This window comes from Dipodomys merriami, unplaced genomic scaffold (genome assembly GCF_024711535.1).
Source record: "Dipodomys merriami isolate MVZ:Mamm:240054 unplaced genomic scaffold, mDipMer1.0.p SCAF_13, whole genome shotgun sequence".
Classification (NCBI taxonomy): domain Eukaryota; kingdom Metazoa; phylum Chordata; class Mammalia; order Rodentia; family Heteromyidae; genus Dipodomys; species Dipodomys merriami.
Window position 1 is genome coordinate 39,266,814 of NW_027202604.1, and position 24,567 is coordinate 39,291,380.

The following is a 24,567-nucleotide window of genomic DNA, read 5'->3' on the forward strand; positions in this document are numbered from 1 at the left end:
ATGAGGTATAGACCATGTCTTCCGAGGCAGCCCTGGGGTCCCTGAGAATGGTTGTGGGGTATGTGTTCCTTCACTTAATGACCTGGCGTCTCCCTGGGCCGTGGCGCTGTTAGACAGGACTCAGCAGAATGAACAGACATGGAGTGTGCCCTTGAGAAGATGGGAAGCTACTCCGCTTCCTTCCGTCCGGCCGCTCATGGGTTCCTCCCTCCAGGTTGATCGACATTGCCCGGAAGCTGGACAAGGCTGAGCGGGAGCCCCTGCTGATGTGTGCTCGCTACTTCAAGAAACTGGACCACCCCAGCTATGCCGCTGAGACCTACCTGAAGATCGGCGACCTGCGGTCCTTGGTGCAGCTGCACGTGGAGACCCACCGCTGGGATGAGGTGAGGGGAGGGCGGAGGAGGGTGCCCACTGCCGGGACAAGGAGAGGGAGGGGAGGGTGCCCGCCACCACCGGGACAAGGAGAGGGAGGGGAGGGTGCCCACTGCCGGGACAAGGAGAGGGAGGGGAGGGTGCCTGCCACCACCAGGACAAGGAGAGGGAGGGGAGGGTGCCCACTGCCGCTGGGACAAGGAGAGGGAGGGAAGGGTGCCCGCCACCACCAGGACAAGGAGAGGGAGGGGAGGGTGCCCGCCACCACCAGGACAAGGAGAGGGAGGGGAGGGTGCCTGCCGCCGGGACAAGGAGAGGGGAGGGGAGGGTGCCCACTGCCGGGACAAGGAGAGGGAGGGGAGGGTGCCCGCCGCCGGGACAAGGAGAGGGGAGGGGAGGGTGCCCACTGCCGGGACAAGGAGAGGGAGGGGAGGGTGCCCGCCACCACCAGGACAAGGAGAGGGAGGGGAGGGTGCCCACTGCCGCTGGGACAAGGAGAGGGAGGGGAGGGTGCCCGCCACCACCAGGACAAGGAGAGGGGAGGGGAGGGTGCCCACTGCCGCTGGGACAAGGAGAGGGAGGGGAGGGTGCCCGCCACCACCAGGACAAGGAGAGGGAGGGGAGGGTGCCCACTGCCGCTGGGACAAGGAGAGGGAGGGAAGGGTGCCCGCCACCACCAGGACAAGGAGAGGGAGGGGAGGGTGCCCACCGCCGCTGGGACAAGGAGAGGGAGGGGAGGGTGCCCGCCACCACCAGGACAAGGAGAGGGAGGGGAGGGTGCCCGCCACCACCAGGACAAGGAGAGGGAGGGGAGGGTGCCTGCCGCCGGGACAAGGAGAGGGGAGGGGAGGGTGCCCACTGCCGGGACAAGGAGAGGGAGGGGAGGGTGCCCGCCGCCGGGACAAGGAGAGGGAGGGGAGGGTGCCCACTGCCGGGACAAGGAGAGGGAGGGGAGGGTGCCCACTGCCAGGACAAGGAGAGGGAGGGGAGGGTGCCCACTGCCAGGACAAGGAGAGGGAGGGGAGGGTGCCCGCCACCACCAGGACAAGGAGAGGGAGGGGAGGGTGCCCGCCACCAGGACAAGGAGAGGGAGGGGAGAGTGCCCGCCGCCAGGACAAGGAGAGGGAGGGGAGGGTGCCCGCCGCTGGGACAAGGAGAGGGGAGGGGAGAGGAGGGTGCCCACCACTGGGACGAGGGGATGGTGTCTGGTTGGGATGGAGAGCAGCTGCCTCTGGACAGAAGGACCATTGCCTGGCAGTCAGGAGACTTAGCCCCGAATTCTCTAAACCAGAGCCCCCTGGAGGGCGGCCCTACAATAACTTTCCATTCATTCATTCATTCATGCATGCATGCATTCACCCGGCATGTCTTTATTGGCTGAAGCTCCGGGCCAGCCCCATGGTAGGCGCCAGGCTTCGCGTGTCCGCCTGGCTGTCCAGGGCTGTGGTTGGTGCTGGTCTGCTGCCTCTGACCAGCACCACAGCATCCTGTGCTCTCCGAGGTGAAAATGCACGGATGTGACATTTAAAACCTGCTGGGCAAAGCCGGGCGCTGGTGGCTCACGCCTGTAATCCTAGCTACTCAGGAGGCTGAGATCTGAGGATCGCGGTTCAAAGCCAGCCCGGGCAGGAGAGACCGTGAGACTCCTATCTCCAATAAACCACCAGAAAACTAGAAGTGGCGCTGTAGCTCAAGTGGTAGAGCGCTCGCTTTGAGCTGAAGAGCTGAGGGACAGCGCCCAGCCCAGAGTTCAAGACCCACGACCGACAAAAAAAAAAAAAAAAAAAAAAAAACCTGCTGGGCAGCATTTGGGCAGAAAATGCCAATTGTATTTTTCAGGCAGAGGCTGCCAGAGCCGTGTCCGGGGCAGTTCTGTCCTCCCTCCCTGACCCCCATCCTTGACCACTCTAGTGTGAGGAGGGACACGTGGAAAGAATCAGCCAGGCTATCAGAGCTGCGGGGTCCCCCCACCCCGTGCCCTGCAGTGTCAGCCATAACAAGGCCCTTGGGTACCCTGAGTGTCTGAGGTGACAAGATCGCAGGGGAGAAAAGGTGAGGCCAGGGGAGATAATGGCTACAAGATAAACTTGCCAGAGTCCTTGCATCTCAGAAGCACTGGGTTCTGGCAGAGCCTCAGGCAAAGCCCCCCCTCCTTCCCCCCTGCCATCATGTCCTGTTCTCTGGGCCCAGCAGGTGGTCTGGGGCCTGGTTGGGGGGGGGAGCAGCCACCGAGTCCCATCAGCACCACGTCCACAGTCATCTCTGACAGCTCGTAAGCAGTGATGATGATAATGTCAATCCCGTTTCCGTAGGTGTCGCCTGCAATTAAAAGAAATCTGTTTGCAGCGCTACAGGAGCCCACGCAAACCCTCAAAATAAAATGTTTCCGATTCTGTGCCGCTTCTGTGGTCCAGAAACAGACTGTGTTGTTGTTGAATCCAGTCAGTTGCATATTGCTGCTAATTGCCTTTTGTTTTCAAAGAGCTGGTTTGTTTCTGTGCTGCTGGGGGTGGGGGGTGGGCTCTCTCCCCCTCTGAGTTGTCAGGCTGGCAAAATATGACATCTCGGTGCCATGTTTCTGTGGGGCTGTGGGGAACAGTTCACTAAGAGGGCCTGTGCTCCTGTCTCCAGGCCTTTGCGTTGGGCGAGAAGCACCCCGAGTTCAAGGATGACATCTACGTGCCCTACGCTCAGTGGCTAGCAGAGAACGATCGCTTTGAGGAAGCCCAGAAAGGTAGGCCGTGCAGATGGCACCGTGCAGAGGGGGAGAAGTCAGCGCCAAGACACACACTTCAGGGGGCCTGCCGGGCCGCTCCCTTCCACAGGCCCCAAGACAGGTGATTCTTCTTTAGATAGGAGGGCTCTGCAGAGAAAAGAGTTCGGGGCAGTGGACAGGACATGGGCCTTAGGTCCTGCCCACACGGGCCCCTGACCCACGTGCTGGGCGGCCCTTCAGCAGGGCCTCCCAAGCCTCTGGCTCGTGAGCAGGGTGGTGTACCCCAGTGTCTCTTCCCCTTTGATTCTCACCACGTCCCACAGTGTGGTATTGCTGGTCCCACTCCACAGATGAGAAAACCAAGGTTGAAGTTGCTCAAGGAGTGTGAAGTCCCATAGCTGGGAAGCGCCGGCCTGCGGCAAGGGCGAATGGAAGGCTGCGCTGAGCGGCCTGCCTTGTCCCACATCCACGCTTTCCTGCTGAGAGCAGAGCGCAGGGCTGTGTTTCCATCTTGGCTGGTGGGGGCGGGGGGCTCCGCTCCTCTGCGTTTGCCTTGGTGAATGGGCCGCGCATGAGGCATGGCGGATCTGAAGTAGAGCCAAGGCAAGCGCAGAGCCTCGCCTGGGCACGTTAATCATGACTTACAAACCTGCCTGCCTGCGCTGTGCCCCGGCTGGGGACTTAACCCGCGTAACCTTGAATCCTGCCAGCCACCCTGCAGGGACACAGAGGCTAAATGTGCCCTGCAGAGTCACAAAGCTAGCGAGAGGCAGAGCCAGGATCGGACCAGATCTGGTTTTCTGCCCATTTTGCTGCCTGTTTCGAGGGCCTCCTCGCTGAAGCCAGCGCGTCTGCTCCCTGGCATCTCAGTTACGCGTCCACGTGGTAGCAGTTGCCACCTCCGGACGCGCGGCTGAGCGCTGCCTCCCTGCCGGAGCTCCTCAGTGAAAACCCCACTGAAGGACGGCGCGTTCTCGCCCGCACAGCACTTCCACAGCACCCAGTTGCTGAAGTATCTGCATGTTTGGGCAAAACACATCAACCTATCCATCTGTCTGCATCGCCCTTCCAAGAATTCATCGCCATAGTAACTTGGTACTCAGACAAGAGACGGCGATGGGAGTAGAACAAAGGCCAGACCCTTTCCTTTTCTCCAGGCAGGGGACGGGGCCACCAGCGTGCCCACGCGTGGGCCTCCCTGGCAGCCCCCGGCATCTCCAGGGGGCCAGGTTGGCAGGGCGGATGCTCAGGAAATGTCTGTTAAGCAGACACAGGAATAATTTTTTAAAAATTATATATATATATATATATATATATATATTGCTTATTTTCACAAATGTCTGGCTTGAGGAACAGAGCCAGATCTTCCAAGGTTGACTCCAGAGAGCACTCTGCAAGGGAAGGCATGCTCGGCCCTGGGCCCAGCTCATTCTGTGACTGGAGCATGACATTGTCTATACCTGGCCAGGTCCAGATCTTCATCCGTGGCAAGGGAACAAACTCCCTTCCTCCAAAGTCTGCTGTAATCTTCTTCTTGTGTAACTAGCCAGGGAAGCGCAAGCTCTGTCAGCGTTGCCCTGGGTGTCACGGAGCAATGTGGAATAGAGCAAATGCTTCCTGGAAAGTGGGGACAGAGACCCACTGACCCCAGCAGCATCCTGGGCTCTTCTCTCTACCATGCCTTGCTGAAGCAGGTTGCTGTTTCCCAGCCAAAGAGGAGCAGAGTGCGTCTCCCTGTGCTTTTTTTTTTTTTTTCAGGACGTAGTCCCAGGTATTTATAGCCGGCGGCCTGAGCAGCAGCACCCAGCACCCAGCACTGCAGATGTTCTGATGGGTGTCCGACTTCCAAACTGACCCCATACCCACCCTGCACAGCCCCGGCCCCTTCCCGGCCCCCTGGGTGATGCGTGCTTTCCTCTTCCAGCCTTCCATAAGGCCGGGCGGCAGAAAGAAGCAGTCAAGGTGCTGGAGCAGCTCACACACAACGCCGTGGTGGAAAGCAGATTCAATGACGCCGCCTATTATTACTGGATGCTGTCCATGCAGTGCCTTGACATAGCCCAAGGTAAGTACACAGCCGCCAGCCCGTGTGGCACGACAGTCAGAAGAGTGGACCTTTCATTAAAGCCCCAGGCTGGTCTGCTGGCCGCATCGTCCGGGAGCCTGTGGCATGGCTCAATCTGGGGGTGTCATCTCTTTCTAGTTTGCCCTGAAGTAGAAGGGTGGTCCCTGGGCCCAAAGGGGTTATGGATGAGAGGTTCTGCCAGTGCTGCTAATGCAGAGCCCCCCTCCCCTGCTACCTGAGACCCCGCAGCTGGGTACGGTGAGCACCAGCTTGAAGAAATTAAATTACGTGAAAGATGAAGGGGAGGTTGCCCCTAGCAGCCTGCTTCAGATGCTCTCAGCCCAGGCAGGAAACAGTTTTAGTGTTGCTTTCTTTCACAAGACTTCCCATGATGCACTGGGGGCCCTGGATTGGAGGAGCAGAGAGAGACAGTTCCCACACACAGAGGGGACAGCACTGCCCACGGAGGCTGGGGACCTCCCCCTGAGCTCCGGATGCCCCTGTCACGGGGGTGCCCCGTCACGGCGTCCCCTGTCACGGGGGTGTCCCTGCCCTGCTCCCTTCCCGGCTCATCCGAGCATCGCAGCACCATGCTTAGCGCCTCGGCCGTCGAGCCCAGTGGCTTTCTTGGTTCTGGCAGTGGTGTGTGCTGTCACAGCCGCATGTGAAACTGCTCCCTGGCCAGCTGTCCCTCCAGGTTCCTCCAGTGGGTCTGGTGCTTGCCCAGCCGGGTGTGCTGTAGGGCAGCGTGCAGCCCAGAGAGCCCCGTCCAGCCCAGGCGCCACAGTCCGGATAAGCTGTTACCGGGGGGCTGGGGGGCCACTTCCTATCTGGCCTCTCTCGGCCCCTCTTCCTTGTGAAGGCTGCCACCTGTGGCTGACTGACCACCCTGGACAGATCTGACACGCCTCCCCTCCCGCCACACACAGCAGATCCCGCCCAGAAGGACACGATGCTCAACAAGTTCTACCACTTCCAGCACCTGGCCGAGCTGTACCACGGCTACCATGCCATTCAGCGTTACACGGTACGGGGCGAGAGCAGAGGCCATGCGGTTCTCCCCCCTGATTCTTCCCTCCTGGCTCACGGCAGTAGAGAATGGAGGCAGGCATTGGCTCCCCTCGGTCCCTCAGCCTCCGCCTCCCCTGCCCTCTAACTTGGCCTGGTGAACTCGAGGCCTTGGGTTCCAGCTGTGCTGTGTGACCCTCTCCCTGTGCCTCAGCTTCTGTCTTTGTGAAATGGGGCCGAGGCAGTACCTGCTGTGAGTTCCTATGGGGAGTCCTGGGAGGAGCCCCTGGTGGAGGCCGGCGGTCAGCTGTACACAGCCTTCAGGCTGGCCTCTCAGATGCTGCTCCCCAGCTGCCTCCCACGTCCTCCCTACGGGCTCCTGCACTGACGTGACCCCTGGGGGCCAGACCCCATCAGGTCAGCCTGGGTGTGGGTGTTGTCATTTCCCTAAGGGGTGCGGGGCCTCCAGAGGCCTCGTCTCCTCTTGTGGTTGTTGATTCCCCCTGGCTGTGATCCCCTCAGGGCCCCACATCTCTGTATGGATGAGAGGCCACAGACCGAGGAGCCCAGACTCCATGTGGGGTGGAAAGGCAGAGCCCCAGCCCAGCCTGGGTTTGTCTGAGCCACTGGGAGCCCAGATCTTGGTTCCTGACCTCTCTCAGCCCCCCTGCCCCTCCCCGCCATCCTGGGGTCTCCTGTCCCCGACAGCCAGCCCTGCTGCAGATCCATGTGGGGCTCAGCTGGAGGTCCTTGTGGCAGCCAGGGCCCTGGTGTCACCCTGGCCACGTGGCCACATTCAACACACGGTGGGGATTGAGATCTTGTTTCTCCCCCAGCAACCTGTAGCTCAGGAAACAGGACAGTCCCCCGAGGGCAGTGCTGGGGAGACTGCGTGGAGCTGGGGCCTCGGCTGAGGTGGGAGACAAGGAAGCAGGGAGCAAGTGAAGAAGGGGAGGGAAGGGCACAGCCTGGGCAGACATGGAGGCCGGTGGGGGTCTGGAGTCTGCACCAGGGCCTGGCAGAGCAGCTCTGCACGGGGCAGCGTGGAAGCCGGGGAAGGGAGATGTGGGGGCCTCCTGGGCTGTGTGGTTTCTTTCCCAGGGAAGAGGTGCTGAGCTTGAGTGCCCCCTCCCCCGGGACATTGCTTCGCCTCCTCACCTAGCGTAGTAGAGCCAGAGGCAGGCGTCTCTTGGCTTGCATCCCAAAAAGGATGCGTCTCAGGTGTTCCTGATTCTTGGAGCAGCTAATGGAGGCTGTACGAGTGTAAGTGGGAATGTACGAGAAGATGCCGGGCTTCAAGTCAGCAGAAGTGAGTCTTTACGAATTTGGACCAATTAAGAGATAAACTTGGTAGCTCCATGGTGCGAAGGCCCAGCCAGCCTCAGGAAGTCCGTGTGGCCTGTTTGGTGCAGCACAGGGGCAGGAGTCACAACAGAGTGGTTAGAGATCACCGCCTCCATGTTTGCACCCTCGTGCCAGCCTCCTTCAGAGCAGAGCCTGCGGTCAAACCTTCCTTGCAGTCTTCTGTACCACACTCCAGCAGCTTCTAGGTGCAGAAGGCCTGGGTGCTGAGTGCTGCCTGCTAGGTCCTGGCCTATACTTTCCTCAAGAGTATGTGGTGTGTGTGTGTGTGTGTGTATGTGTGTGTGTGTGTGTGAGAGAGAGAGAGAGAGAGAGAGAGAGAGAGAGAGAGAGAGAGAGAGAGAGAGAGAGAAACAGAGCCCACAGAGTGTGTTAAAGGCTAGATGGCACCAGTGCACACGGGCTGCAGTAGCTCAGTGTCCAGTGTCTGCTTCCAGCAAGATCCATCCCTGTCCGCTCTTCTCTTCCCGCAGGAGGAGCCCTTCAGCTTCCACCTTCCAGAAACCCTCTTCAACGTCTCCAGGTTCCTGCTGCACAGCCTGACCAAGGATGCCCCCTTGGGCATCTCTAAAGTGTATCCTCTCTCCTCGCCCTCCCTGCATCTAATGGCCCGAGTTCTTCCCAGAGCACTTTCCTGGCAGAAGGGAGAAGGCTGTCTCTGCACAGTGGGTGAGCGGTTGAGCAGCCAGCCAAGAGATCAGCTTTCAGGGCTCTGCCTGGGCCAGGCTTCTGGCCAGCACCATGTCCCCAGTCCTCCCTGAAACCACAGATCAGGGCGTGAGCAAAACCAGGCAGGCCTCGCTTTGGGGTTGTGGGCCCTCTCCTGGGGGACGGTGTGTCCGCGCAGGTGCACAGGCCCCAGGAGCCTGTCCAGGCCCAGTGACAGGCATTCAGGACCTAGTTCCATGGCATGTACAATCTGCCCAAGAGTAGAACACAGCTCAGACCAGGTGTGGCCAGGGCCGTTATGTGGCGGAGGAGACAGCCATGTACCGGCTGAGGAGATGGAGTGGAGCGGCTGCTCCCAGGACGACCTGGCCCAGAGGCCCTGTTCCATTCTGTGGGCAGGCAGGGTGGGCCTCGGGCTCCACGGTGGGCTGGGTCCAGGGCCAGGCGGTGCCACTCCCAGCCTCCACTATCCTTAATCCTCGGCGGCAGAAACACGCTCTTCACCCTGGCCAAGCAGAGCAAGGCCCTGGGGGCCTACAAGCTGGCCCGGCATGCCTACGACAAGCTGCAGGGCCTGCAGATCCCCGCCCGGTTCCAGAAGCCCATCGAGCTGGGCAGCCTGACCATCCGCTCCAAGCCCTTCCACGACAGCGAGGTGGGGCCCGTCCCCGCCCAGCACCCCCTGGCTGCCCACCGCCTGGGAAAGGTGGCGGCCACGCCCCCCGCCCTCCCGCACCTTGGCCTGCCGCCTCCTCCACCCCACCCGTGGCCGCTCCCGGCTGCAGGTGCCCAGCCCCAGGCCTGGCTCGGGCTCACCCTCCTTCTGGGGTTCCCTCCCCTCCCCAGCCTGGAACTCAGCCGCTACAAGCCCACCCAGTGTGCACAGCCAGCGTCTCCTCCAGCCTGGCCAGTGCCTGATGCCAACTCCTAGCCGCGTCCCGGGCATTGAGAACCTCCATTCCCAGAGGAAGCATCCTGCTGAGCTTGGCCTAGGCCTTTGTCTCCCCCCACCCCCCATCCCCCCCTGCCGCCCCTCCTGAGCACCCAGCCCTGCCCCGGGAGGTGAGGCACGTGGCACTGGTGGTCAGCCGGGTGCGTGCGTGCCCCTCAGGAGCTGGTGCCCCTGTGTTACCGCTGCTCTACCAACAACCCCCTGCTGAACAACCTGGGCAACGTGTGCATCAACTGCCGCCAGCCCTTCGTCTTCTCCGCCTCCTCCTACGGTGAGTCGCCCTGCGCCGCCGGGGGCAACTCATGGCCACGGCGTGCGTGACAGCCGCGCTGCCGGGCATGGGGATGTCAGGGCGCGCAGGGACAAGGCCGGGTGCTGCCCGGACGAGGACCTGCCCCAGCCAGGCAGCCACAGGGCTGCGCTGGCTCTCGGTCCCCAGCTGTGCCAGGGTGACACGGGATCCGAGGTCCCTTCCCAGGGGCAGGTCAGGCCTGAGAGCAGCGTGCCCGCCACCAAGGGCCCTGCCCCACCCATGGCCTTGTGGGGGCTGACCCCGACCCCGTGCCCCCAGAGGTGCTGCACCTGGTGGAGTTCTACCTGGAGGAGGGCATCACCGACGAGGAAGCCGTCTCGCTCATTGACCTGGAGGCCCCCAGGCCCAAGCAGGGCAGCAAGTGGCAGGAGATCTCAAGCAACAGTATCCTCGTGAGGGGAGCAGGCGGGGCCTTGCGACCATACCACGCGGGTCCGCTGGGCGGCTGTGTTGCCGGCCAGGGCCCTGCGGGAGAATTGGCAGTGGCAGGAGAGCCGCTGAGGTTTTTGTCTCCCTTGCCTTGCCCAGGAAGGGAAAACACCCCATGTGTGCCTGTGGCTTACTAGGTGCTATTAGAGGCCCAGGCTGGCTGTGCCCGAGCCCCATTCCTGAGCCAGCACCAGCAGCCTCTGCTTCCCAGGCCTTCTTCCAGGACGCTCTTGCCTCCTCGTCCCTGCTCTGACACCCACGTGCATGCTGTCTGCAGGAGCTGGCCCAGCGCACGGCGCCCAGGCTCTGTCATTCACCCCCCAATCCCAGCCTCCACGAGCCACCAGCGGGGGGCTGGCCCGCTGGCCGCCCGGAGGTCCTGCCTGCCTCCTCTGCACCCTTCCTTGACCACGCCCTCCAGATTCCCAGGCGCTGAGGCTGGACGAGACCGTGGACCCCGTGGGAGACACCGATGACCCGTTCACTGCCAAGCTGAGTTTCGAGGTGAGGCGCCCCGGGGAGGGCTGCCGGGGCTCCGGAACACACAGCACCTCGGGTAGCGGCCACAGCTTCCAGATGTGGGGGTTAGAGGGGGACTCGGGGCCGAGGCACGGTGGGTCTGCAGGGGAGGCAGGGCGGCCCTGTCACAGGGGCTTCTGGGATGGTGGTCCACACCGTTAGTTAGGGCCCCGCACATGCCCCCTGCAGCAGGGCGGCTCGGAGTTCGCGCCGGTGGTGGTGAACCGGTCGGTGCTGCGCTCCATGAGCCGCCGCGACGTCCTCATCAAGCGCTGGCCGCCCCCGCTGCAGTGGCAGTACTTCCGCTCGCTGCTGCCCGACGCCTCCATCACCATGTGCCCCTCCTGCTTCCAGGTACCCCGCCCCCCCGCCCCCACCCCCACCCCTCCCTGTTCATACCCCTGACTGCAGCCAGGCCCTCGGCTGCCCACCCCACCCCCGCCCCCCCCCCCGCCCCCGCCCCTCCCTGTTCATACCCCTGACTGCAGCCAGGCCCTCGGCCGCCCCACCCCCGCCCCTGCCCCCTGCCCCCGCCCCCGCCCCTCCCTGTTCATACCCCTGACTGCAGCCAGGCCCTCGGCCGCCCCCCCCCCCCCCGCCCCCGCCCCCGCCCCTCCCTGTTCATACCCCTGACTGCAGCCAGGCCCTCGGGCCGGGCCGGGCGCTGGCCTCACCGGGGCCTCTCCCTCAGATGTTCCACTCGGAGGACTACGAGCTGCTGGTGCTGCAGCACGCCTGCTGCCCCTACTGCCGCCGGCGCATCGAGGAGCCGGGCCCGTGACCAGCGCCAACGCCGCCCGAGCGAGCGCCTCGGGCGGGGCCTGGTCACCTCTACAGAACTGTGTGTGGCGTGGCGTGGCGTGGCGTGGCGTGCCTTGTAAACAGCACCCGGAGGCCGGGGGCGGGTGGAGGGGGAACGGACACGGGTCTGTCCCTTTGCAAGGGGCCCCGGCCGCGAGAGTCGGAGGAGCTGTCTGATGGCACACTCCGCCACCGGCAGCCTGGATAACGACAAATAAAAGGGCTACTCGTTTCCATCAGCGTCTTCATGTTGCAAATCTCCATATTGTCTGCAACTTAATTTCCTTATGCAAAAGTGCACCTGTTTTTAATTTGAGCCGAAAGGCACATGGCATTTGCACTGCTCTGAACGTGTAATCTAATTGAGATGGCAGGGTGGGAAGGGCAGGGGCGGGTAGTTTTGTTGTTATTTATTTTCACAATGAGGATTTGTCTTGATGAGAACATAGAATACCTGGCTGGAGAGAAAAGAAAAAGGAGCAAGGTTGAATATAGGTTCCCCCACCCCACCCCAGAGTTTCTGGAAGCCACCCTCCACCTCCACTTGGAAGGTCTTGGCTCTCCCCGCACCACCCCAGTCCTGTAGTTGGGGAATCTCCACTGCCAAGGCCCTGCCCAGGGGGCTGGCGGGAGCCCTCATTGCCTGGGACCACTTCCACCCAGCCGTGCCCAGGGTGGCTTCCACGCCAGCAGCTCTGTGGGTGGTCATGGTTTCCAGCTCAGAGCTGTCCCGGCCGGAGAGCAGGGGGTGCGGCTCCCTGTGCCCCCCAGCTCCGAGGAGAAGCTGGGAGTTGTCCGTCCAAGGGCCCTGCCCACTTCCTCCAGCGTGCCACTGCCCAGCGGCGGCACCGGGCTCCACGCATGGCTCTCAGAGCAGCTGAACACAGGACGGGGGTGGGGGGTCATGTTAGACAGGCAGGGCCCGGAAGGATGAGGAGCTGAGGCTTGGGGTGCAGCTACCCAGGTCTCGCGCACCAGGGCTGGAGCCCGCGTGGCCCCCATGCCTCCCCCTGCTTCCTCTCCCTCTCCCTGCATCTCTGGAGATGGAGGAGAGAAAGAAGCCAGACAGTTGTGCCAACAGAACTCCTCCGTCGAGTGTGTAATTGCTTACGATCATGCATGTTCTCTCTCGCGCTAAACATTTATTAATGTGTTAGGATTTCCATTAGCGCGTTACTTGAACTGAATTCATTTGCATATGGCTGGGAAAAAGTGGGGTGAGGGAGAAAACAGCTCCAGATACCTAACAGGCGTCAATCACAGCGACAGATCAGATGGTCCCTGCCCAAGACGCCGCACTCATCCTCTCCACCTGCTGCCTCCGAGCCAGGCTCTGGGGGCCGGGCCCGAGGCTGCTCCCTGGGCCCAGCGTCTGTCGGTGTGCGTCCGGTGTGCGTCTGCTCGGCGTGGCCAGCGTCTAGTGTGTGTCACCACAGCTAGCCCCGTCCCTCCGGGACAGATTGAGCACACACACCGAGAAGGTTCACACACCGGCGCAGCTTTGCACATGAGAACCAACCTTGCTCTGCTCTCACCTAGGTCTTGGCTGAGCTCAGCACTTTCTCCAAGACTCAGTTTCCCTTGAACAGGAGGGCCACCCCACAGTGACACAGGCTCCAGACTCAGCCTGAAGCTGTGAGTGGGGTGTCTGCCTGCCCCCGCCCCGTCTGTCCATGCTGACCATCTGACCAGGACGTGGGCGGGGGGCGGGGACAGGGCCGGGGGACAGCACAGCTTGGGGCCCCCGGTGCTCCTGGTATCCACAATTTTGAGGAGCACAGGCTCTGATCAGCCACCTCTTCCTGGCACCGTCTGCACAGTGGGCAGAGACCAGTGGGGACAGGTGCCAGCCTCAGTGAGAGCCCCCGCCGGGCCTGCCCCCGCCGGGCCTGCCCCTCCCCTGGTCCAGGCGCTCGTGCGGGGCTCTGAGACCCCTTATACCGAGACTCCGCAGCATCTTCCCGGGCGTCGCCCACTTGCCTGAGGCTGCTATGGGCGACCCAGCTGCCCTCGGGCCTACTTCATGCTCCAGGCTTCCAGCCCTCCTCGTTACTGGTTTTCCCGGCCACAGGCTCTGAGCCTGAGACTACACAGGATTCAACCCAGGACCTCAGTGTCCGGCCCAGACCTAGAGAAGGTTGGATGGATGTTACAGGGGGAGGAAGGGAAGGAAAGGGAGAAAGGAGGAGGGAGGAGGGAGGGCAGAAGGACCAAAGAAGAGGCATCTTTCCCTTCCCTTGTTCCCTGTCACCCTCGGCTTTTAGGGTAGGGAGCCTCCGTTCTGCCACGGGCCGCGGGGTTCTTCTGGCATCATTACATTTATCAGCACAGACAGATGGCCGGGGGCTGGGGGGGGGGGCTTAGGAGAAGCTGAGGAAAAGTGTTCAGCTCTGTCCCATCAGGTGATTTTGAGGGCCCATGGCAGCCTGTGGTGGCACCCCAAGGCCTCGCGTGGCTGGGGTGACAGCCACGGGGATGTTGCCAGGCGGGCTGAGACAGGGGAGCAGGGAGCAGGGGAAAACGGGGAGGGGGGGCTGCTGACCCAGCTGAGGCTTAAGGACTATTAGCGCTGTCAGCTAAGTCCCTAATCCCCAGGGGCAGGGGGGGGAGGGGAAGCCTCCACCCAGGCCCCTTGGGCAGCTCTCCCCCTGCACGGCAGGACGTGGGCACAGGTCACCCGGCCTGCAGGGTTGCGGGGTCTGGGGGGCCCGGGGCTCCCTCTTTCCACTTAGGTTGAGGGGCCCAGGCCTGCAGGTGGCATGGCCAGGCCCGGGTGCCTGGCTGTAGAAGGTGGCCTAAGAAATGAGCAAGTCAGCCGGGCGTCGGTGGCTCATGTCTATCATCCTAGCTACTCAGGAGGCTGAGATCGAAGGATCTCAGTTCAAAGCCAGCCCCAGGCAGGAAAACCCGTGAGACTCAGCATCAATGAACCACCAGAAAACCGGAAGTGGCGCTGTGGCTCAGGTGGTAGAGCGCTCGCCTTGAGCAGAAGGCCGAGGCCGGCTGTGTAGGGCGTGGGGGCTGGGCGGGTGGGCGTGGGCAGCCAGTGTGGTGGGGGGCACGCAAGATGGACGCTCAGGACCACCGGAGAATCTTCCAGCAGCCCACAGCGCACATGCTGGCGCCACTCCTCCATCATGGCGCAGGAGAGCGAATGGGGCCTCAGTGGGTGCTCAGCTCACGCTCGGGTTCAGGTCCTCCTGCCAGGCCCCGGCGGGGACAGCGGGGCCGCTTCCCCCTGGAGGTGGAGGCTGTGGGGGGGAGGTTTCTCAGTTACCAGCCCACAGAGGCCCAGCTTGGGAAGTGGGACTTCCAGGGCTCCTGGCGGTGCAGGACCCTCCTCTTGGGGTGACCACTGCTCCCCCTGGGGCCCGTGTGACTCAGGCCTCCCCACGGGCCCAGCGAACGGCCCCTTAGTCATCTGAGCCGGGGCCAGGGCCTGGTCGGCCTTCCCTGAGCTCTGTCCGATGGGGCGCAGGGCTGGGGAGGACCCAGTTTCTCCCCAAAGCCCGAGCAGCTTCTGTCCATGCCACAGCTCCGGTGTCCGGCGGCAGCCTGGACTTCCGGCCCCGGCGTGCGGTCAGAGCAGCGGCTCCTCACCATCCTCCCAGCCCAGGCTGAGCTTGTGTCCCCGCACCAACAACGCATGTGCAAAACCAGCCCTCTGCCCCCCTCTTACACCACCCAGAGCCCTGTCACCGCAGAGGTGACCTTCCACGCCCCATTGTCACAGTCCCAGGGGACCCCAAGCCTGGAGAGGGGCAAGGCCTCCACCCGCTCATCCAGCCGCAGGTGTGCTGAGCACCTACTGCATGCCAGGCACGCGGCCTGAACGGAACAGACGTCCCGTTCTCCCAGTGCAGAGACTATACCAAAGGGCTAGCTGGGCACCAGTGGCTCACGCCTGCCATCCTAGCTACTCAGGAGGCTGGGACCTGAGGATCTCGGTTCAAAGCCTCCCTGGGCAGGAAAGTCCATGAGACTCTTATCTCCAATGAACCACCAGAAAACCAAAAGTGGAGCTGTGGCTCCAAGGGTAGAGTGCTAGCCTTGAGCAAAAGAACCCAGGGACAGCACCAGGCCCTTAGTTCAAGCCCCATGACCACCATCACCACCAACAAAAACCCCACAAAGTACTGCCCTGTGCCAGGTGCCACGCTGGCCCCCCACAGGTAAGGAGCCCCCCTTGGGCCGGTGACAAGCCGCAGGGTGTGCTGGCCCCCTCACCTGACCACCCGGCTCAGGTCAGAACCACACTATCCACCTTGACCTCATTAACACGGGCCTAAGCACTGGGCCAAGCATCTTAAAACTGTGACATTCCCACATACCCTGCCCAGCCACGCCTCAAGCTTACTTCTCTGCCCTGCCCTCCCACGTGTGTCTGGAGGGGTCTGGCCCAGGGAGGCTGCAGGAAAGCGGGGCAGACAGGTCTGAGCAGACAGATCCAGAAATCCCATGTGGGGAGAGAGACTGGACACAGAGGGCTTAAGAGCCCAATCTCAGAGACAGGGACTCTTGTCTGGCCAGTGTCTCCCAACCTCAGGGCCTTTGCACTGCTGTCCCTCTGCCTAGATACCTTTGCTCCAAGGCTCCTCCCATCACACAGCTCCCAGCTCACACTTCACCCTCCCAGCCAGGACTTCCCCAGCTGTTCTGGCTAATATTTGGCTTGCGGGGAACACGTCACCCCCAAACTTTTCTGTTTGCACTGCTTTGCCACACGTGCCCACCTCCATTCTCTCCAGAGAAATGCTGGCTTCTCGTGGGAAGACCCCGTGGTCCCCGGGCTGGCTGCAGTGGTCAGGGGCACCCCGCAGCGGGGTCCCTCAGCCTTCTCTGTTTGTTTTGGGGTGTCACTGAGCTCCTTTCACAGATGAGTGGGGGCCCTGGCAGCATCCGCTCTGTACACCACCCCCATTGACTGTCCCCAGGGTGCGCCCTGGCACCAGCTTCACAGGCCCATGGTGGGCATGCTGACGTGTCCCCACGCGGGGCCCTGTGCGTGCTGGGGTCTCCGGCAGGCCAAGATGAACCCACACTCAGCCTGCGCCGGGTCCACGAGCTGAGGCCTCCGGCCCCTCCCTGCTCAGATGCCCCCTCCCTCCAGCCCACCTCTTCAGGCCTCGGCCCTGCCCAGGGCCCTGTGTGTAAGGAATGGGCGGCCAGGGGAGGCCAGGCCGGGGACGAGGCCCTGGCCAAAGGAGCGAGTGCCAGGCCCGTGACTCGATGGGGGGAGCGGGGGGGGGGGAGGGGCAGAGAAGACAATGTCAGCTGTGGAGAAGCAGGGAAGCGGCCACGGGACTCGATGTCAGGCCTGGGCGGGGATTCCCAGCAGGCCCTGGGGCAGGCAGGGTGGGCTCCCCTCTCTTCTCGCCGAGTCCCACCCGACCCTTCGCCTCCCGCGCCCCGGCTCCCGCCTGGTGTCACCTTGGCGCTTCTGCAAGCCAATTAGGCCCCCCGGCAGCAGCGGTGGAGATTAGTATGATTATGAGCACCCCGATCTCCCCGGTGCTGATTCAGCCAGGGGCTTAGCGGGGGGGAAGGTCACTTTATAAGGGTCTGGGGGGGGGTCGGGGCCAGGAGTCGTCCCGAGGGAGTGCTGGGTGGCCGAGCTCGCGTGGCGCACGGCACAAGTCTCCATCTCGGGCGGTCGGGGCAGCCGCCAGGGCCAGGGCCGCAGCCATGAACGGCACGGAGGGCCCCAACTTCTACGTGCCCTTCTCCAACGCCACGGGCGTGGTGCGCAGCCCCTTCGAGCAGCCGCAGTACTACCTGGCGGAGCCGTGGCAGTTCTCCATGCTGGCGGCCTACATGTTCATGCTCATCGTGCTGGGCTTCCCCATCAACTTCCTCACGCTCTACGTCACCGTGCAGCACAAGAAACTGCGCACCCCCCTCAACTACATCCTGCTCAACCTGGCCGTGGCCGACCTCTTCATGGTGTTCGGCGGCTTCACCACCACGCTCTACACCTCGCTGCACGGCTACTTCGTCTTCGGGCCCACCGGATGCAACGTGGAAGGCTTCTTTGCCACCCTGGGCGGTACGAGGCATGGGGCTGGGGCAGGCGCGGGGGGGCCCCGGAGGGGCCGGGCACTGTGACTTCGATTTCCTTCTCCCTTCTCCCTTCCTCCGGACACCAGTATTCAGTCAACAGACACGGCTGCTTGTCTGGGGCCGGGCAGGGGAACTCTGCCCTGATCTCACTTGGAGCAGGGCTCATTGTACAGCAGAGATGAACGCAGGCCCAAGCCACCAAGGGCCTTGCGGGGTGGGGGGGCGGAGGGGCTGATGTACGGGACGGAACCGGCTTTGAGGCCACGTTCTGAACACCAAAGCTGAGGCCCGGCACCACGGGGTGAGCTAAATAAAACAGGTGCCGGCCCTCTAGGGCGGGCCCAGCCAGATGCACAAAGCAGTCCTCTGGGCTTTGGCTTTTCCTGGGCTTGGGCTCAGTCTGTGGCATCGATCTGACTCCTTTCTAGCCTCCCAGCCTCTGCTGGATATGCAGGGTCTCGGAGCAGGGAGGTGTTAGACCCAGGTTGCAGCTTCAAAAAATTCCATTCCTTTCCTTTCCTTTCCTTTCCCTTCCCTTCCCTTCCCTTCCTTGCCCTTCCTTTCCCTTTTTTTCCTTCCTTTCCCTTTCCTTCCCTCTTCCTTCCCTCCCTCCCCCTTCCTTTCCTTTTGTCTCTTTTTTTCTTTTCTTTAGACAGGGTCTTGCTATGTAGACTATGATGGCCTTGAATATTCAATTCTCCTGTCTCAGCACCCTTCTCAGTGCTGGGATTACAGGCATGTACCACCACACTCGGCTAGATGCTAATATTGGCCATGCATAGTGGCACATGCCTGTAATCCCAGTCTCTCAGAAGGTATAGGCAGGAAGATTGAGAGTTTGAGGCCAGCCCAGACAAAGCTGGTGTGACAATCTCAAAACACAAAACTGCAAGGCCAGCACAGTAGCTCAAGTCTGTAACCCCATGCTACCTGGGAGGCAGAGATGGGAGGTTGCAGTTCCAGGCCAGCCCAGGTTAAACAAACCAAAAAGGCCTTCATGAGACCCTCTCACCCAGTGGCTGGAGGTGGTGGCATGCGCCCCATCCCAGCCACCGGACACACAGCAGGGTGGGTGGCAGCACCGTATCCCCGTGACATGGGAAGCATCTGTAGGAGGACTGACATCCAGGCCGGTTTGGACATAGAGAGCCCTATCTTGAAAATAACCAATGGAAAAGGAGGACAGAGTTATGGTTCATGTGTCAGAGTGCTCACCTAGCAAGCGCAAGGCTTTGAGCTCCATCCTGGGGGCAGGGGGTGGGATGGGGGAAAGCAAGTATTTTCTTTCACCTGACTGGAAAAGTGGGACTGGAAAGTGGATGAATGGCTGGCTGGGCACATGGATGGATGGGTGGATGGATGGATGGGTGGGTGGGTGGGTGGGTGGGTGGATGGATGGATTGATGGGTAGATGGATGGATGGGTGGGTGGGTAGATGGATGGATGGGTGGGTGGGTAGGTGGATGGATGGATGGGTGGGTGGATGGATGGGTGGGTAGATGGGTGGGTGGATGGGTGGATGGATGGATTTATGGGTGGATGGATGGGTGGGTGGGTGGATGGGTGGGTGGGTGGATGGGTGCATGGATGGATGGGTGGGTGGGTGGATGGGTGGATGGATGGATGGGTGGGTGGGTGGGTGGATGGGTGGATGGATGGATGGGTGGGTGGATGGGTGGATGGATGGATGGGTGGGTGGATGAGTGGATGGATTGATGGGTGGATGGATGGAAGGATGGTTGGGTGGAATGATGGATGGATGGTTGGGTGGAATGCTGGGTGGACAGATGGATGGATGGGTAGATGAGTGGATGGATGGTCTGATGGGTAGATGGGTGGATGTCTGGGAAGATGGGTGGATAGATGGATTGATGAGTGGATGGATGGGTGGGTGGGATAATGGTTGGGCAGATGGATTGATGGGTGGATAGATGGATGGGTGGATGGATGGATGGATGGATGGGGTGCCCCCAGGGATAAGGGATCCCCGAGACATGGAGAAGGCATGGCTTTGAGATGTGGCAGAGATCTAAGTCTAAGTCTCCCTGCTCAGATCAGCGATCTCCCTGCGGGTCCCAGGGGGTGACAGGAAAGTCAGGGTGGTGGGCAGAGCTTGGTGGCAGCCCAAGCCACTCAGGTCCAGAGCGGCTGGAGGGCTCTCCAAGCCTCTCCAGGTGTCGCCAAAGCCGTATCGCGTTCCGTGCTCACAGAGCCCCATCTTTGGGCAGCAGGTGGGGTTCCCCATGAAGCTGGGGTGCCCCATGAACTTGGGATGCCATGCAGATGGGCATTTCTCTGCCCTGATCGCCTCCCACCAGTGTTAGGAGAATGAACTTGGGGCTGATTAATTCTCTCCCGACTCAGTTTCCTGGGGGCAGGTAGAGGCGAGTATCAGTGCCTGCCCCGTGTCTGGGGAACGAGTAGTGCCCAGCCCCGCAGCCCCGCAGCCCCGCAGCCCCGCAGCTCCACAGCTCCACAGCCCCACAGCCCCGCAGCCAGAACTGGCTCCACAAGCCCACAGCCCCGCAGCCCCGCAGAGCCCTACAGCCCTCCAGCTCCTCAGCCCCGCAGCCCTGCAGCCCCGCAGCTCCACAGCCCTACAGCCCCGCAGCCAGAACTGAATCCACAGCCCGTGTCCTCTTTCCCTCTGGGTGGGGGGGAGGGGTAAGAAGACCATCCACCTGTGGGTTTCCATCACTTCTTCCCGGACCCCATCTGACCCGAGCCCCACTGCTCCTGGATCCTCGGCTTTCCCCTGCCTGCTCCCCGCAGCTCCTGATGCCTCTGTTCCTCCTTCCCCTCCACACATCAAGCCCTTCTCCGGTCCTGCTCCTGGGCCTCCCCGTCCCCATCTCTCTGGACCAGCCCGGAGGCGCGGCAGGTGGGCTGATGGCCACCGGCTGTCTTGCAGGTGAAATTGCTCTGTGGTCCCTGGTGGTCCTGGCTATCGAGCGCTATGTGGTGGTGTGCAAGCCCATGAGCAACTTCCGCTTTGGGGAGAACCATGCCATCATGGGCGTGGCCTTCACGTGGGTCATGGCGATGGCCTGCGCCGCGCCCCCGCTGGCCGGCTGGTCCAGGTAAGGCTCCCGGAGGAGGACAGGGGGCTGCAGGGCCCTCGGCTGGCCTGGTCAGGACTCAGATCTGGTGAGGTCTGGTCCTAGGAACCAACCTAGAGGGCCCTACCCCAAGCCCACCCAGGTGACTTTCCCAGAGCTGGGGTTCTGGCAGAGGAGGCAGAAGCAACCCCAGGGCCGTGGAACGACCCCCGCGGGTGTCAAGGAGAATCACAGCAGCACTCACCTTGGCCGAGCTCCTAATCCTCCACTAAGCCCCGGCCCATCCCAATCCTCTTTGATGCAGAGTTCCTCTGCAGCTAGCTCCCTCTGACCTTGGGGAAGTCGGGGCCTTGCTCGTGTGTGTGGAGACACCGCGGCCCCGGTCTGAGGCCCACCCAGCCGCCCCTCACGTCTCCAAACGCTGCAGAGAGGAGAGATTCGTAACTCTGGAGCCAGACCCAGAAATTTCCTGCTCTGTCCTTGCTTCCTCCCATGCTCTCCTGGGGTCCGTTCCTCTTGGACCCCACTTCCATTCCCCACCTCTTTGGCCACTTGGCTGCACACAGCCTCAATCAGCACGGCAAAATCTGGGTCAAGCGGGAAATCATGGAGAGGCTGGGAATGTGGCTTAGCAGTACCGTGCTGTCTAGCACACGTGAAGCCCTGGGTTCGAGTCCTCAGTACCACATACACAGAAAAAGCCGGAAATGGCGCTGTGGCAAGTGGTAGAGTGCTAGCCTAGAGCAAAAGAAGCTCAGCGACAGCGCCCAGGCCCCAAGTTCAAGCCCCAGGATTGGCAAGAAGAGAAAAAAAAATAGAAATTATGGAGACGCTGGACTCCAGACCCTGGGGCCTGGCTTCGGGGCTGCGCATAATCCCTCATAATGCCCATCTTGGCCTAGACAATGCCGTCTTGCTAGGAAGCCCTCATTTCTGCAAACTGCCACACGCAGAGTAGGAGGCCCCCTGGTCCTCGGCGCCCTCCACCCGTACCCGGGCGCAGCTGGCCTGGCAGAGAAGGGCCTGCAGTTGGGCAGCTGAGAGCTGGCATCTGTTTTGGAGCCCAAGCATTCTCACCGGGCCACAGCGGGGACTGAACACACCCCACGAGGCCCAGCGGAGCAGATGTTTCCCTCTGTGCTTTACTGAGGGGAGGGGATGGGGGGTGCTGAACAGGGCTGGTACCGCAGGGCTCCCCGTGCCCACCGCCCCCCCCAGGTACATCCCCGAGGGCATGCAGTGCTCGTGCGGGATCGACTACTACACACTCAAGCCCGAGGTCAACAACGAGTCCTTCGTCATCTACATGTTCGTGGTCCACTTCGCCATCCCCATGATCATCATCTTCTTCTGCTACGGGCAGCTGGTCTTCACCGTGAAGGAGGTACAGGCGGGGGGCCCCGGGACCCCGAGGGTCCCTCACAGGCGGGTGACCTGGCACCGTGTGGGGGCCGGGCACTGGAGCCGCAGCCTGGACACAACTCCCTGTGCCCCCGCAGGCGGCTGCCCAACAGCAGGAGTCGGCCACCACCCAGAAGGCCGAGAAGGAAGTGACCCGCATGGTCATCATCATGGTCATTTTCTTCCTCGTCTGCTGGCTGCCCTATGCCAGCGTGGCCATGTACATCTTCACCCACCAGGGCTCCAACTTCGGCCCCATCTTCATGACTCTGCCGGCGTTCTTCGCCAAAAGCTCCTCCATCTACAACCCGGTCATCTACATCATGATGAATAAGCAGGTGCCTGCGGCGGGCGGGAGATGTGCGGTGGGGGGTGGCAGGGGGCGTGGTGCGGTCAGGGGGACGTGGTGAGGTCAGGAGGTGTGGTGAGGTCAGGAGGCGTGGTGCGGTCCCAGGCAGGAGCTAGGGCGGGCAGCCTTGCCCAGGAGCTTGTGCCAAACGCAGCCTCTGAGGTCACCCCCAGACCTGTCTCACCTGAGCCGTAGGGTCCAGATGATTCTGGAATGGGTTAAGAGTAAAACAGAGCCAAGCTGCCGGTACTCACACCTGCATCCTAGTTACTCAGGAGGCTGAGATCTGAGAATCACGGTTCGAAGGCAGCCCAGGCAGGAAAGACTGTGAGTCTCTGGTCTCTGATGAACCACCAAAAGGCTGGAAGTGGTGCTGTGGCTCAAGTAGCAGAGCACCAGCCGTGAGCAATAAAAGCTCAGGGACAGCGCCCAGGCCCTGAGTTCAAGCCCCAGGATGACAAAAGAGAAAAAAAAAAGTAAATAGTTCCAAGCTGGGGGGTGGGCCGGTTCCATCTTCATAAAGCTGAGCCAGGATGGAGCAGGCTTATTTTGAGGACTAAAAGGGTACAGCGTCCTGAACAAACATGGGTGACATCTCTGTGGGACCCATGGGGGCAGGGGACATGGTCTCTGGAATGAGACCCACTGCATTCCAGTGCCAGCACTGACCCTTTCCACCGTGTGACCTTGGGCTTCCCTAGAAAGGGCAAAATTCCGAACGCTTGTGTTGCACTCGAGGTTGTAGGGTGCCGACTCAGGACACTGTGGCATGGCATTGGTGACAGAGCCTGCGTTAGTCCCTGCCACGCCCGGGGGTGGGGTGGTGGGCCTGGCACAGGGCAGGAGTGGGGGGGGTCACACACTGCAGGGTGTCCTGACCCGTTCCCCCCTCCAGTTCCGGAACTGCATGATCACCACCCTGTGCTGCGGCAAGAACCCACTGGGCGACGACGAGGCCTCCACCACCGCCTCCAAGACCGAGACCAGCCAGGTGGCCCCCGCCTAAGCTGCCGGCGGCCAGAGCAGCCTCCCGCCCCGCCCCGCCCCGCCCACAGGCACCAGCTCACACGGGCTCTCTGAGTTCATTCTAGAATTAATGAGAAAAAACAACAAGGCTCCCCACTCAGCAGGGGTGGCCTGAGAAGGGACTTCCACCGAAACCCCTTCTTCTGGGGCCCCCCCGCCCCCCCCGCTCCCAGGGGCGGCAGGACCTGTTCCCCTTCTCCCCATAACTGGTCTCCCCGGAATTCCAGAATTCTTGCTCTCTGGAAGTGTCCCAGCTTAGGGCTAAGTGTCTAGCACAGAATGGGGCACACAGTAGGTGCTTAATACATGCTAGATGGGTGAAGGGAGGGACGAGAGGAGGAGCGAAGGGAGGACGGATGAGATGACTGGGGGAGAAGTCTGCCCCCCAGGCTTTATTCACAGCACAACTACTCACATTGGCTGGTGTCTCTGAGTCACTGTCTTTTCCTTCCTTGAACTCACTTTCCTCCCTCCCCCTAAAATAGAGAGAAAACCCCAGATCTCAGGCACTGGTAGCTGGCGCTGCTTCAAACCCCAGAGAAATTCTGTGTGTGTGTGTGTGTGTGTGTGTGTGTGTGTGAGTGTGTGTGTGTGTGCGTGCGCACTTGAGCCTGTGCACTTTGTACATTGCAAGGGCTGTACAGATGACAGTTAACATTATGGATAATACTGGTTAATAGAATCAATTAATTATCATGATTGTCTCTGCTTGATAATAACCATTTTGGGGGTGGGATAAGGCCCCAGCATTGACACAGTGTGGCTTTTAAAAATAAGCCAAACATCCAGGAAAAGCAGGGCTGGGACTGGACGACAGAGGACAAAAACGCAGGGTACGGTCACCACATCCGAGAAAACGATGTCAGGGTCCGGGGGCCGTGGGTCCGACTCTCACCGCTCCCCCATTCCAGGCAGCCCGCGGACACTCGGGCCTTTCACGTGGCTTGTGCAAATCACACCTCTACCACCCCAGCACTGGGGTGGCCGTGTCTCTGCCCCGCCCCCACCCTACCCCAGCAATGGCGTTCTGGAATACACACTAGCTGGCCCACACTCAATTACGGGCTGGTGGATGCGATCTGTAGTCAAAGAAAGGGAAGATGTGGCTGGGTCCCTTCGCTGGGGATGCCCTGGTCTTCCTGGCCGCTCCTCTGCTGGATGGGTCTTCAGCAGCCACCTAGTTTGTTCTCCACCCTGCAGCGCCTCTGCTCTGAAGCTAGCAGGAACTCTGGGGCTCCAGACTTGAGCGGTCTCAGTCCGAGCCTCTTGTGCTCCGTGAAACCACAGCTGGAGGCTGCGGCTGGCTCCGGCTTTCCCAGCTCTGCCTGGAGACCAAGGCAAATGGAGGCATTAAAAGCTCAGCAACTACCCGAGGCGTTGCCAGGGGCAGTGTGTTGCTCTCAAACTTTTTGCCCACAGGATGGCTGGAGACCTGGCAGTTTCCCCTGAGCCCTGGCAGGAGA

At 61.6% G+C, this 24,567-nt stretch overlaps 2 protein-coding genes across 6 annotated transcripts in view; both read left to right on the forward strand.

Moving 5' to 3' along the window:
* LOC138824828 (intraflagellar transport protein 122 homolog) overlaps positions 1-11,436 on the forward strand; it is a 57,831-nt gene extending 46,395 nt beyond the window's left edge. For 2 of the 5 annotated variants that reach the window (XM_070019173.1, XM_070019176.1), the window contains 11 exons: positions 215-386; positions 3,007-3,109; positions 5,016-5,156; positions 6,086-6,183; positions 8,000-8,100; positions 8,685-8,850; positions 9,307-9,418; positions 9,719-9,844; positions 10,311-10,393; positions 10,598-10,762; positions 11,100-11,436. In XM_070019173.1, the coding sequence (XP_069875274.1) occupies positions 215-386; positions 3,007-3,109; positions 5,016-5,156; positions 6,086-6,183; positions 8,000-8,100; positions 8,685-8,850; positions 9,307-9,418; positions 9,719-9,844; positions 10,311-10,393; positions 10,598-10,762; positions 11,100-11,189 (1,357 nt within the window). In that variant the 3' untranslated portion in view covers positions 11,190-11,436. The remainder of the gene's footprint in view (positions 1-214; positions 387-3,006; positions 3,110-5,015; positions 5,157-6,085; positions 6,184-7,999; positions 8,101-8,684; positions 8,851-9,306; positions 9,419-9,718; positions 9,845-10,310; positions 10,394-10,597; positions 10,763-11,099) is intronic. The other 3 variants (XM_070019174.1, XM_070019177.1, XM_070019175.1) reach the window with 2 other exon arrangements.
* A 5,458-nt stretch (positions 11,437-16,894) lies between these two features.
* LOC138824566 (rhodopsin) lies at positions 16,895-23,084 on the forward strand. Its single transcript, XM_070018419.1, has 5 exons — positions 16,895-17,255; positions 20,181-20,349; positions 21,547-21,712; positions 21,828-22,067; positions 22,974-23,084. The coding sequence occupies exons 1-5, from the start codon at positions 16,895-16,897 to the stop codon at positions 23,082-23,084; spliced, it is 1,047 nt and encodes a 348-aa protein (XP_069874520.1).
* The last annotated feature ends 1,483 nt before the right edge of the window (positions 23,085-24,567 follow it).